At 42.7% G+C, this 10,518-nt stretch overlaps 1 protein-coding gene across 1 annotated transcript in view; it reads left to right on the top strand.

Moving 5' to 3' along the window:
- Window positions 1-3,702: 3,702 nt before the first annotated feature.
- The window catches only part of SLC45A2 (solute carrier family 45 member 2), a 431,739-nt gene continuing 424,923 nt past the window's right edge, over window positions 3,703-10,518 (top strand). Inside the window, exon 1 of the mRNA XM_078677280.1 lies at window positions 3,703-4,399. Within this exon, the coding sequence (XP_078533406.1) occupies window positions 3,976-4,399 (424 nt within the window). The 5' untranslated portion in view covers window positions 3,703-3,975. The remainder of the gene's footprint in view (window positions 4,400-10,518) is intronic.

The following is a 10,518-nucleotide window of genomic DNA, read 5'->3' as shown; positions in this document are numbered from 1 at the left end:
TTTCAAAGAAGCCTCTCACCAGTGAGCAGTCCCAAGGGACTGCCAGTGTAGAAATTAAAATTGGAAGATGACCCAGTAGAAACCAGGGCTCGACTGCAGCCACTTTATTCTCCGAGGGTAGGGTCATGGTTGAAGCCTTGGCTACCTTACCTCCCAGTATGGTGAAGTACAAGCCATGGCCAATCATCAATGGGCCACGGTAGAGACTCTGAGGGATGTAGGAGCCAGCATGGCCACAGTAGTGGACCAGGTGATTTCCCCAGAGCAGATCATCCCAGGTATTTTCCATGGGAAGTTAACACTGATTATGAGGAAATTACGTCCCATAGAAATAAGCACCCTTGAGTGGGGAGTGGTTACTTGCCTTAAGAAAGTAGCTGTGAGACATGCCATACCAGTGGAGTGTCTGTTGGTAAACGATTTAGAAACCTCTACTTGGGCTTAGGTTGAAAGGGGGATGCATGCTGAAAGGTTTAGTCTGCCAGAGTGGGTGTGTGTGGCCACAAGGTCCCAAACAGCCACTCAGGGAAGCCAAGGAATCCTGGAGTCTGGAGTAATGGCCTAGGTTCCTGCAACCAAGAAGAAGAGCAAGGGGCACAGTAAACCCACCTCAAAACATTGCACATCCCAGAAGTAATGTGATCCCCAAAGGTGCATCTGGAGCCTGAAGGGGGAAGAGGATCCTGTTCGTAGAGACCTGTCAGAACTCTTAGTTACATGGGACAGGATGACCCTTCAGGCTAAAATGCCTGCCAAGCACAGAAACAGTACAATGCAAAACTTGGTCCCACTTCATGCCAAATCACACCAAAACAAAATATATACACAATTCAAAAAAGCAAATTCAAGACGACAACCACTTTACATATTTAGTTAACAGTGTTATTTAATCACACTGAATCATGCAATACAAATATAGGCAATTATTAGACATAAATAGTGAGTGCCCAGAGGGGAGAAAGGGAATAAGGTAAAGTGATTTATGTGGGGATAGATGGTGTGAATAAAGGGACAGAATATTGTGCCAAATACCTATTCAGAAATTGTTTCCAAACAAGGCCTATCATTCAACCTGTTGATTAAACATTTTGTCCATTTTTATACGTATATACACATAGCCATGTACCCAAAGAGGGTTACCACAGCTAAACAATCACTGTTGGTTAGACTGGCAATCAACAAAGTGTTGACGTTTCGACCCCTGAAAACACATATGTTCCTAACTTCCTTACAACTGGGTCTTCTTCAGGACGGTGGTGAGAGTCGGGGAGGGCACCTGGTTAATTATAGCTCCATTGACGACCTGGACTGTGCTCGTTAGATGTGGATTCCCAATAAACTGGGATGCTGTGATTCCATCCGGCAGTCAAAGCGGTGCTGTTTCGCTACTCGCTCCGAAACTCCCAGTAGGCCGTGTTTGGAAGCAATTTCTGAATAATGTATTTGGCACAATATTCTGTCCCTTTATACACACCCTCTATCCCCACATAAATCACTTTACCTTATTCCTTTTCTCCCCTCTGGGCACTCACTATTTATGCATAATAATTGCCTATATTTATATAGCATGGTTTAATGTGATTAAATAACACTGTTAACTAAATACGTAAAGTGGTTTTCTTGAATTTGCTTTTTTGAATTGTGTATATATTGTGTTTTGGTGCGATTTGGCATGTACTGGGACCAAGTTTTTCATTGTACAGTCCTTTACCCAGGACCCAGTGACATTTGGGTTTACCCTTCGTTGTAACAAGCACAGAAATAGTGCTCAACTCGAGGGCCATCTTCACCAGGTTGAGGTCCAACAAGATGGGGAGGGTACCAATTGAACCCATTGGATCTACTAGGAAGAGGGTGCTCTGTGCAGTGATGCTCTGGACCCCAAACATAGGGTAACAAGAAGATCAGTAGGGTAGTCCTCTTAAACTAAGTCCATGATTGATATATCAATTTTTTTTGCAGTTTTATGTAGCCCAACGACATTGGGGTGCTTTACATGAGCAACAGACAATAATACATATGGTCAGGTAATATTTTTTAGGCACTGGGAGATTAAGGGGCTGATTTACAGTTTGATGGAGAGAGTGTGTCATTGCAACAGTGATTGAGTACCCTCTCCACCAAACCCTCGGCCCACCTGCCAGATTAATAGAGTAAGGATTGTGTGCGATCTGGCCATTCGACTGCCTGCCTGATTTAGATAGTGCGGTCGAATGGCCAGTTTTCTGTGCCCCTTACTGCCAGGTTAATCCCCAGTTAAATCTGCCAGTAAAAACTGGAGGGAAAAAAAACCCTCACACCATGTGAGACAACTCCCACGGTATGGAGGTAATTAGTGCTTGCATTTTCAAACACAACATTCCACTTAGAGTTTTTGAAAATACAAACACTAAGTTAAAAGTTTAACGGACAGACCGTCAATTTGATGGAACCGAATGTCAAACTTCTAAAACATTTACAGGAACATTCATCATGGCAGTTCCTGACAATATAAGATATGCCTACTAGGCTGGAGGCGGGCTGAGGACCCTCAGTATGGCGAGAGCTTTTTTAAGTTTAATTACATAGCTATCCTAACAAGAATAACTAGGTTGAATGGTTGAGAACAGCTGCTGTGAAAAGAAACTGCCAAATTACAATTGTGACACTTTTCATTAGAATAACATCTAACCACATGAACTTTTAATTACAATGGTATTTCTACTGACTAAATTCAGAGGTCGAAATGTGCAGGGTCTATCAGGAATGACTTTTACAAGCTTTTTTTTTTCAAATGAGTTACAATACTTTTTTTCCCCTTCAAAAACAACTGTTCCCGCTAGGTTAATGCTGACCTTGAGTTGCCTCAGGCTAAAAATGAAGGTGAGGGTCTCCAGCACTGCAATGCGAGAGAAAGGGTAAGCATCTAAAGAAACAAGCCTTCTGACGACGGTGCTCACTACCTAACAGAAATTTAAATTTGTACAATTTCTTAATCAGCAAATCTGAAATCTGTTTGGGAGCCAGTACAAACATGTTAGAATATTTTGAAGCAGTCTGGTGAGGAAGAGTTATTATTTTGAGAGGTACTGTAATGCTGCTACCAGTTCAGGAATGCCTCTTTTAATTGGAAACATATAAAACAAGGTTTTTACTGGGTACAGCCTGACTCAGTCATAGTAAAATTTTAACTTTTGAAAGCAGTGTAAACGCTTAAATATTGAATCTTTTTGCACATGTTGTGGTAGCCTTTCTTATACTGCGTGCAGCCCATCATGCATGTCTGTTTTATTTAATATGTGTGCATTATATTTATATACAGTCACCAGTAGGTGAAACCCAACAAAACAGTTATTCGATATTTTATTCTGTTTAGCTTACCTATCTGACCCCGCCCATAATTCTACTTAGGTCACAGTTCCCACTCTATTTTAATGCACGTGTCCGCTGGCTAAATTCTGTACATAACATTGATTTATTAGCGTCCTTATATATAATGGTCTCCGTGAATACTCTGTATACTATTTGCTAACGGTTTCGGTCTGCTTCTGAAGAAACGTCGTGGATGTTGTGGGTTGTCTTAATTCAAATCTCCTCAGAAAACCTCCGCACAGTGTGAACGACCGCAGAAAGTTCAAGAGACCGCCTTGATTACTGTCCTTGAAATAATTAAACGTGTAATAAAAAAATGGCATTCATGTTTTTTTTGTTTCCTGTCCCACATGCTTTACGGGGTTGATTTTTCTACCAATCCAATGTAGAATCCGAAAACAGTTAACTTCTTTCAAGGGTGGAGCACCGCAGGCAGGCCACTGCTAAAATCCATCTTTAATGAGCCCCGACAAAGGATTTGTGAAGCTTTCCACAACTTGTGATGTCTCGGACGCAGGAAGGGCTGGAGGGCGCCACTCCTCTCAGACGAGATCGGCGAGGGTGAGAGTCAGGAGACCCCGTCCTCACATGTGAGCTCCACACGCTCCCGCTCGGCCGCCTACCATGACTCTCCCCAAGGAAACCCTGCAGCCGGCCCTGGCCTACGAGGTTCGCGGCATGTCAGGCCTGCCCAAGAAGCCCAGCGCCGCAGACCTGAAGCGCGTCCCGGGGGAGCTGGAGCCGGCCCGCAGGCCCACGGGCCGGCTGGTCATGCACAGCATGGTCATGTTCGGCCGGGAGTTCTGTTACGCGGTGGAGGCCTCGTACGTCATGCCGGTGCTGCTGAGCGTGGGCCTGCCGCGCAGCCTCTACAGCCTGGTCTGGTTCATCAGCCCCGTGCTGGGCTTCGTGCTGCAGCCCGTGGCCGGCTCCGCCAGCGACCACTGCCGCTCCCCGTGGGGCCGCCGGCGGCCCTACATTCTCGCCCTGGGGATCATGATGGTGCTCGGTACCGCCCTGTACCTCAACGGCGACACCGCGGTGTCAGGTGAGCAGACTCCTCTGGCGCAGGCCACACCTGAAAGCGTAGCCTCGTTTCCATGAGTCCCAATCCAAATAAAGTGATATATTTTTTTTAATTTTATTTTATTTATTGCGATTTCATATAGCGCTTACTTTACCCGAAGGTGTCAGAGCGCTTTACATAAGAACCAGTTGCAAAACATAAGGACTAAGGATTTCATGCGTTACATAAAAGATACAAATAGATTTTTGTTTCCAAATGTACACGATGGAAAGTCACTCAAGGAAGAGATACACACAGAAAGAAAAATTGCAAATGTACAAATAGTAAAGTCACTCAAGGAAGAGATACGAATGGATATACTCCAAGAGTCACGTAGGAATGGTAGAGAGTACACATGTCTACTGCATATCCTAGTGATTAGAGTTATCTCTATATACATAAGGAAGGGATACGAATGGATATACTCTTAGAGTCACATAAGGCGGCATTACTGCCCGTTGTGGATTAAAGGGCAGCAATGTTCAGATTTTAGCGTGTTAGAAGTGAGCGAGTTAACCCGTGGTTATTGTGGGCGTGACACCTGCAGACTCACTGCTATTACTATTCCGAGCGCATTCTCCGTGTTGTCACTGGTATGATGCACCGGTACCCAGTCCGGGACTAGCTCCTTTCAAGTTTAGCCGGCGCCACCACATGCAATGAGAAAAACTTTAGGTCCCAGAATGCAACGTTTTACCAGGGAGAGAGCCAGGGTGGAATAAAGGTGTCCATGTCAGACATGACAAACGCTCTCTTGTCAGCAAGCTGACCTATTTGTAGGTCAGCTGTACACGAGGCACAGGTGTGTGTTCCCTACTCCGCACTCTTTTAAAGTGTTTATTATGACTAATCAGACCACACATGCACAAAAAAGGCATTGGGGAGCGCAAGGGAGTTAACGTATTAAAACCTTGCCGATAGCGCAGAAAGAACAAAGTATGACAACACGTTTCACATATTATTTCTTACCTTTTGTACCCTCAGATAAGTAATTTTCAGTTGTTTATCTTTTGATCAGCAGTATTGACATTATGCTTCTATATTTATTTATTTACCCTTTGGGTGGGAGTTTGGGGGGCATTCAGCACCACAGTAACCATCTCTGTATTGGACAGCCGTCCTGCTTTTATTGGGAGCTAAAGTTTAAGAGCAGGACAGAAGTACACAAAATCAGGGTCCTTATATGTTTAGGATATATCTGTTTTTGTGCTCCTTGCGCTCGGATTGTAATTAGAACTGGTGTAATGTTTATATCTCCCCTGCAAATACGGGGTGCAATAAAGTTTGCACCCTACGTTTAATTTTGGTAAGCCAAACCTGTCGGAATTTAATTCATCAGGGGTATTTTCTGGAACGTGTACACTTTAGTGCGATAAGCACAAATATCCACGTGTGTTTACCCAAAAGTCGGATTCGGCAAAAATCGTAACCATGTTGGTTCCAAAATGATTAGCGTTGGATTTTTTAAATCTGATTATTACTTCTCACACGAGAAACTTGTAATCATAAACAGCCCTTTGCTTCAGGTATTCATAACTTTGGAAATGCATATAGATATATGCGCAATAGTTGGATTTCTAAGTGATACAACCTGTTGGATGGAGAACATGAATGGCAACTGACCTGGCACATTCTTTACTAATAGCTTTACCGACCTTACTGTCTATCACAGCTGTTAGGTGTTGTTCACTTAACGTGTCGGAGCACTCTACTTCACACACACATAATGCAGATGCAACAAATCATACATGTGTAAATCAGTCTAGGAAATGATACATAACACAAAGCGGATTACAAAGAATCATGTCAACCATCCCTTTAAAATTTCGATTTTTGGGGGAATGGGGTTTGTTTGTGAATTAAACAAATGATGTAATATTTATTGTATCTGTTTGATGCATACGTGTTTATGTATTTTTAATATTGGTTTGAAGTTCAGATTGACTGCAGAAGCCAGGATCTCTAGCTACCAGTAGTAATTTAGCGGGTTTACAAAAATCAAAAAGTTAAGAACCATTGATGTAACCTTTTCAGACTACAGACGGCGACAACAACGTTTAGGGCAGGTGTTCACCGACATCGCTGACAGTATAAAAGACTCCGATGCACACCTTCATTCACCATGTTATAAATAAATCCACGTTTGCTTTTAGGAAAGATGCAGGGAATCGCGTGACTATCGATGAGGGCGTAAACATGAGGTGAATGTGCGCACTACATGAGGTGTGTGCCCCGATCAAGTGTGGAGATAGATTACTCTTACCTTGCGTGTGTGATCATGTGTGGTGGCTGGGGTCTGCCCTCATTTCATATAACGCCCTCCCGCTCACAGGCTCAGATGCAGCCTCAGTGTTTACAGTGCAGTGAGCTCTCTCGCTTGCAGGCGCTGTAAGCAGAAGCCTTGTGGTCACTGGTTCATATCCCTTCCCTGGGCTGTACCGCAGGTCATGGCGCGCGCGCGCGCTGCGCTCTAACATCTGTATATCAGTGGGGCGGCATCTGGAAAGGGGACTGTTCTGCTATTTTGTTGATTAAGAAGCAATATTTAAATAGGTGACGACATGTTATTGTGATAAATTTGAGAATGTTTACTTGCCAATTTTAGTCGACCTACTTTACTCTGGCATTAGTAAAGAAAACCATCGCTACTATTGCTAGAAAGTGACCTACTATCGGTGGTGTTTCTAATTTGTGGCACCGCCCGCAAACCAGTAGCTGCAAGCCGCCTTCTTCCACAAAAGACTAAACTCCCCGCTCCAGCAGCAGGATGTGACGTCCTCTGCGGCGCCGGCATATATCACTCAACCTGCCTAGGCCCTCGATGACGTCAGGCGTGGTTCATCGGGGAATCACCAAATTGATGAAAATGTAGCACTAAGCAGTGAGTGGGAGGGAGCCTGTCAGCAGCCTAGCCCAAGCCTGGAGCAGCGCATCCACTCTTAACAGTTAGGCAGCGCTTCAGTGAGTATTGCACAGCTGGCATTCAGTTGCATAGGTGTGACAGTGCATTTCAGTGCGGTAATGCTGAGTGCCACACTGAAATGCTTTAGGCTAACTCCTGATGCGTGGGACTTGGAAGGACTGCCTTCTGCACTCTGACCCATTCATATAAAATTACGTGGTTATCTTATGTAAAAAGTTTTTTTAACGACCTGGGTCTGGAAAAATTGTATTGGGAACCGTCCACGGCTAGTTCCATATCGAGGAAGAAACTAAAAGACATTGCACTTGCTCACTTAGAAGAACGACGTTTGATGGACGAAGTTCATAAACCATCAGTTCAACATTGTATAACTGTACAAACTTCCCTTTCAATTGAGCCCTACCTAACCTACAACTTTACAACATATAAAAGATTTCTCCTGATTAGGTTTCGATTGAATAAGTTCCACCACCTAGTCTCTTTCTCTGAAAGTAACAACTGGGACCCGGAGTTAACACCTTGCCCGCGTGACGAGTCCTCTAACCAGTCTACGATTCATACACTCTTCTTTTGTAAATATTATAGTGGGCATAGGAAAATCTGGCTGATTCCTCTATTGAAAGTAATGGGATTTAGGCGTTGTCGTCCAGCCTTGTTAGCACTACAGTTCTTGACCAACAAATGGTCATCGAAGTATATAGTAAAATTTTTAAAATGTGTCCATCGCCACCGTTTTAATCTGTAATTCCCACAAAGGTCTTTTGCTGTGTCAACTATGTACCTTTTATGTGAAGGTGTTCTTTTTAGACAATATGCTGTAATGTCCCAAAATGTTTTTTAAATTTATTTTGAACTAAACAAGGGGTTCGGGTCGCTCATTTTATGTTTGTGTTCTTAAAGGTTTTTATATCCGGCTTTTTAAACTTGTATTAGGAAACGTGTTGACTCTCTTAGTATTCGAAATGAATTTTGTATTGTAAAATGCTTTAATGTTTTTTTTTTTTTGTCAAAAGCCGAATAAAGAAATACTGACTGACACTCTGACCCATTAGTAAGCTACTGGCCGGTAGAGGTGTGGCGCAGCTGCCAGAGAGACTGACTCCGGCACCAGCTCACCCTCATGTGACTCTGGGCAGTAGCTCACCTAATCATCCCGACAGCCGCCAGAGCCTGGATAGCCTTAGGCGTGATACGTTTGCGCTTTACAAATGTGGAATCTAATGGTATTGAATGGCTCTGCAGTCAGTAATATTTTGAGTCGTGTACTTTCTTACAGTGTGATTTATGATTGTATTAATGTTACCAAAAATGTTGTGTACTTTGCAGCCTTGTTCCCACTAGCTCCTATAACTCCAGTAGTACCCTGTTCACCCCCGCTGACTATGATTCCCCGCCCTCTTTTTCTCGTACCACCTTTTATTAGATTATTACGTTGCGGTAATTGTTGGGAAATCATACACCCCCCCACCCTCTAGTTTCACTGACTAAGCTAAGCATCTGCTTTTCATTAAAATACTAAATGTGTTCTCTTTTTGAGGTTCCAAAAAAGAGTCCAACAATTCACTGGGCAGGCATTTTATATAATCTTTGTCTTCCTCTTTCCCATATGATTTTACTCTTGTTTTGTGTTAGGCACTAGATGTATTTTACATCACTTCCACACGTGCAAGTTTCGAGAATGTCATTCTTATTTAAAATCAAACTCATGTAAAAATAGAAATCGGACATTTTGTGTGTCTTCTGTGTGTGTCAAGTACATATATGCCTGGGTAACTCTATGCAAAGTCCATGGATTCTTCAAAACACCTGGATTATTAATTTTTCTCAGAGATTGAAATTGAGCACTGTAATGTTCCTGCGGTAAATAGTCCTTATTATCCCATATCTCTTACAGGAACTCTTCATTACTCTTAGTGCTAAAGACTTTGTACCAGTCATTACTCCAAATCCTCTGGCTCCCCATTCTGGGTGCCATAAAGATCTTTGCTTACCCAGTATACTCTTGTCTGACCAAAACTACTGCAAACCAAGACCGAAAGTCATGGGAAGGATGGGAGGGTTGCTATAGCCCGACGCCCATTACATACTGTTTGGGGTCAAGGGCAACAAGTTTTCATGTGTATTTTGTTCTTGGGACAAGTAGGCCAAACCCCCTGCGGCACAAACCCCTTGGCTGCCAGTTTGCAATATCTCATTATGGATCAGGGAAGGGCACGGTCTGCAGTTAAAGTCATATTTTTGTTCATATGTTAATGCTGTTCAAACTTGTATTTATGGTTCATTCATCGAAAGCCTTTTTATCATTTGGGTGAGCGCTCTAAATAAATGTTGTAAGCTCCAACTGCACTACTGACAGCGGTTCCAGTATAAAAATGTGTACACACGTTTTCAAATTTTAGCAATATGAGGCTATCTGTAATGCTCCCAGAATGCTCTCTGATTTGATGCAGATATTTGCAGAAGCTTGACAGCAAGATTGATTATTCTTTGCTTTCAAAAGAAAATGTTGATAAAGAATGAAAGCAGGAAAAAATAAACATTTCACTAAATTACTATAAAATTTCAGTTATCATTTCTTTGCAGCATCAATGGTAAGATGAGTTGATGCATGCCAGTATTCCCCAAAAATATATATAATGGAAAATCAGTGTAACCAGTTTCAATAAGATTATGGGAAACAAAATAAAACCAGCATTGGCAAAGCCAATAGGTCTGAAACTAGTGGTCAGCTTTTTAGTTTTGTCAGTGTGTGAATTGTTTTGGCATGGTTTTTGTTAAACCTCATTGGTGTGGGAGCTGCTGGGCCCCCACCATTATAACAGACATTGGCAAAAGCAAAAATAGTTTTTGGTCTCAAAAAGCAGACACTGCCAAAGTAGTTCCTGGCACTGAAGAAAACTACTTTGTGTGCGGATATGCTTATTGTAAAAGAGCAGAATGCTGTCACTCAGAGTGAAGCCAGCCAATACAGAGAGAGAGACAGACTTTTAATAAACACAAAAGGTCACAGTCAACGTCAGACCAAATTAGAGGCCCAGTTATTAAAGTAAGTCTCAAAAGTCCACCCACGGTATATGTCCTTTTATTAGGTGCAGCTATATGGCTTTCGTGAATTCCCAGAAGTAAATATTTTTGAACTGCATTTTAGCCAAGAAGGAGTAAAGGACTATCCACATGG

This window comes from Lissotriton helveticus, chromosome 2_1, assembly GCF_964261635.1.
Source record: "Lissotriton helveticus chromosome 2_1, aLisHel1.1, whole genome shotgun sequence".
NCBI classification, from domain to species: domain Eukaryota; kingdom Metazoa; phylum Chordata; class Amphibia; order Caudata; family Salamandridae; genus Lissotriton; species Lissotriton helveticus.
This window is presented reverse-complemented; position numbering and strand designations above follow the sequence as displayed.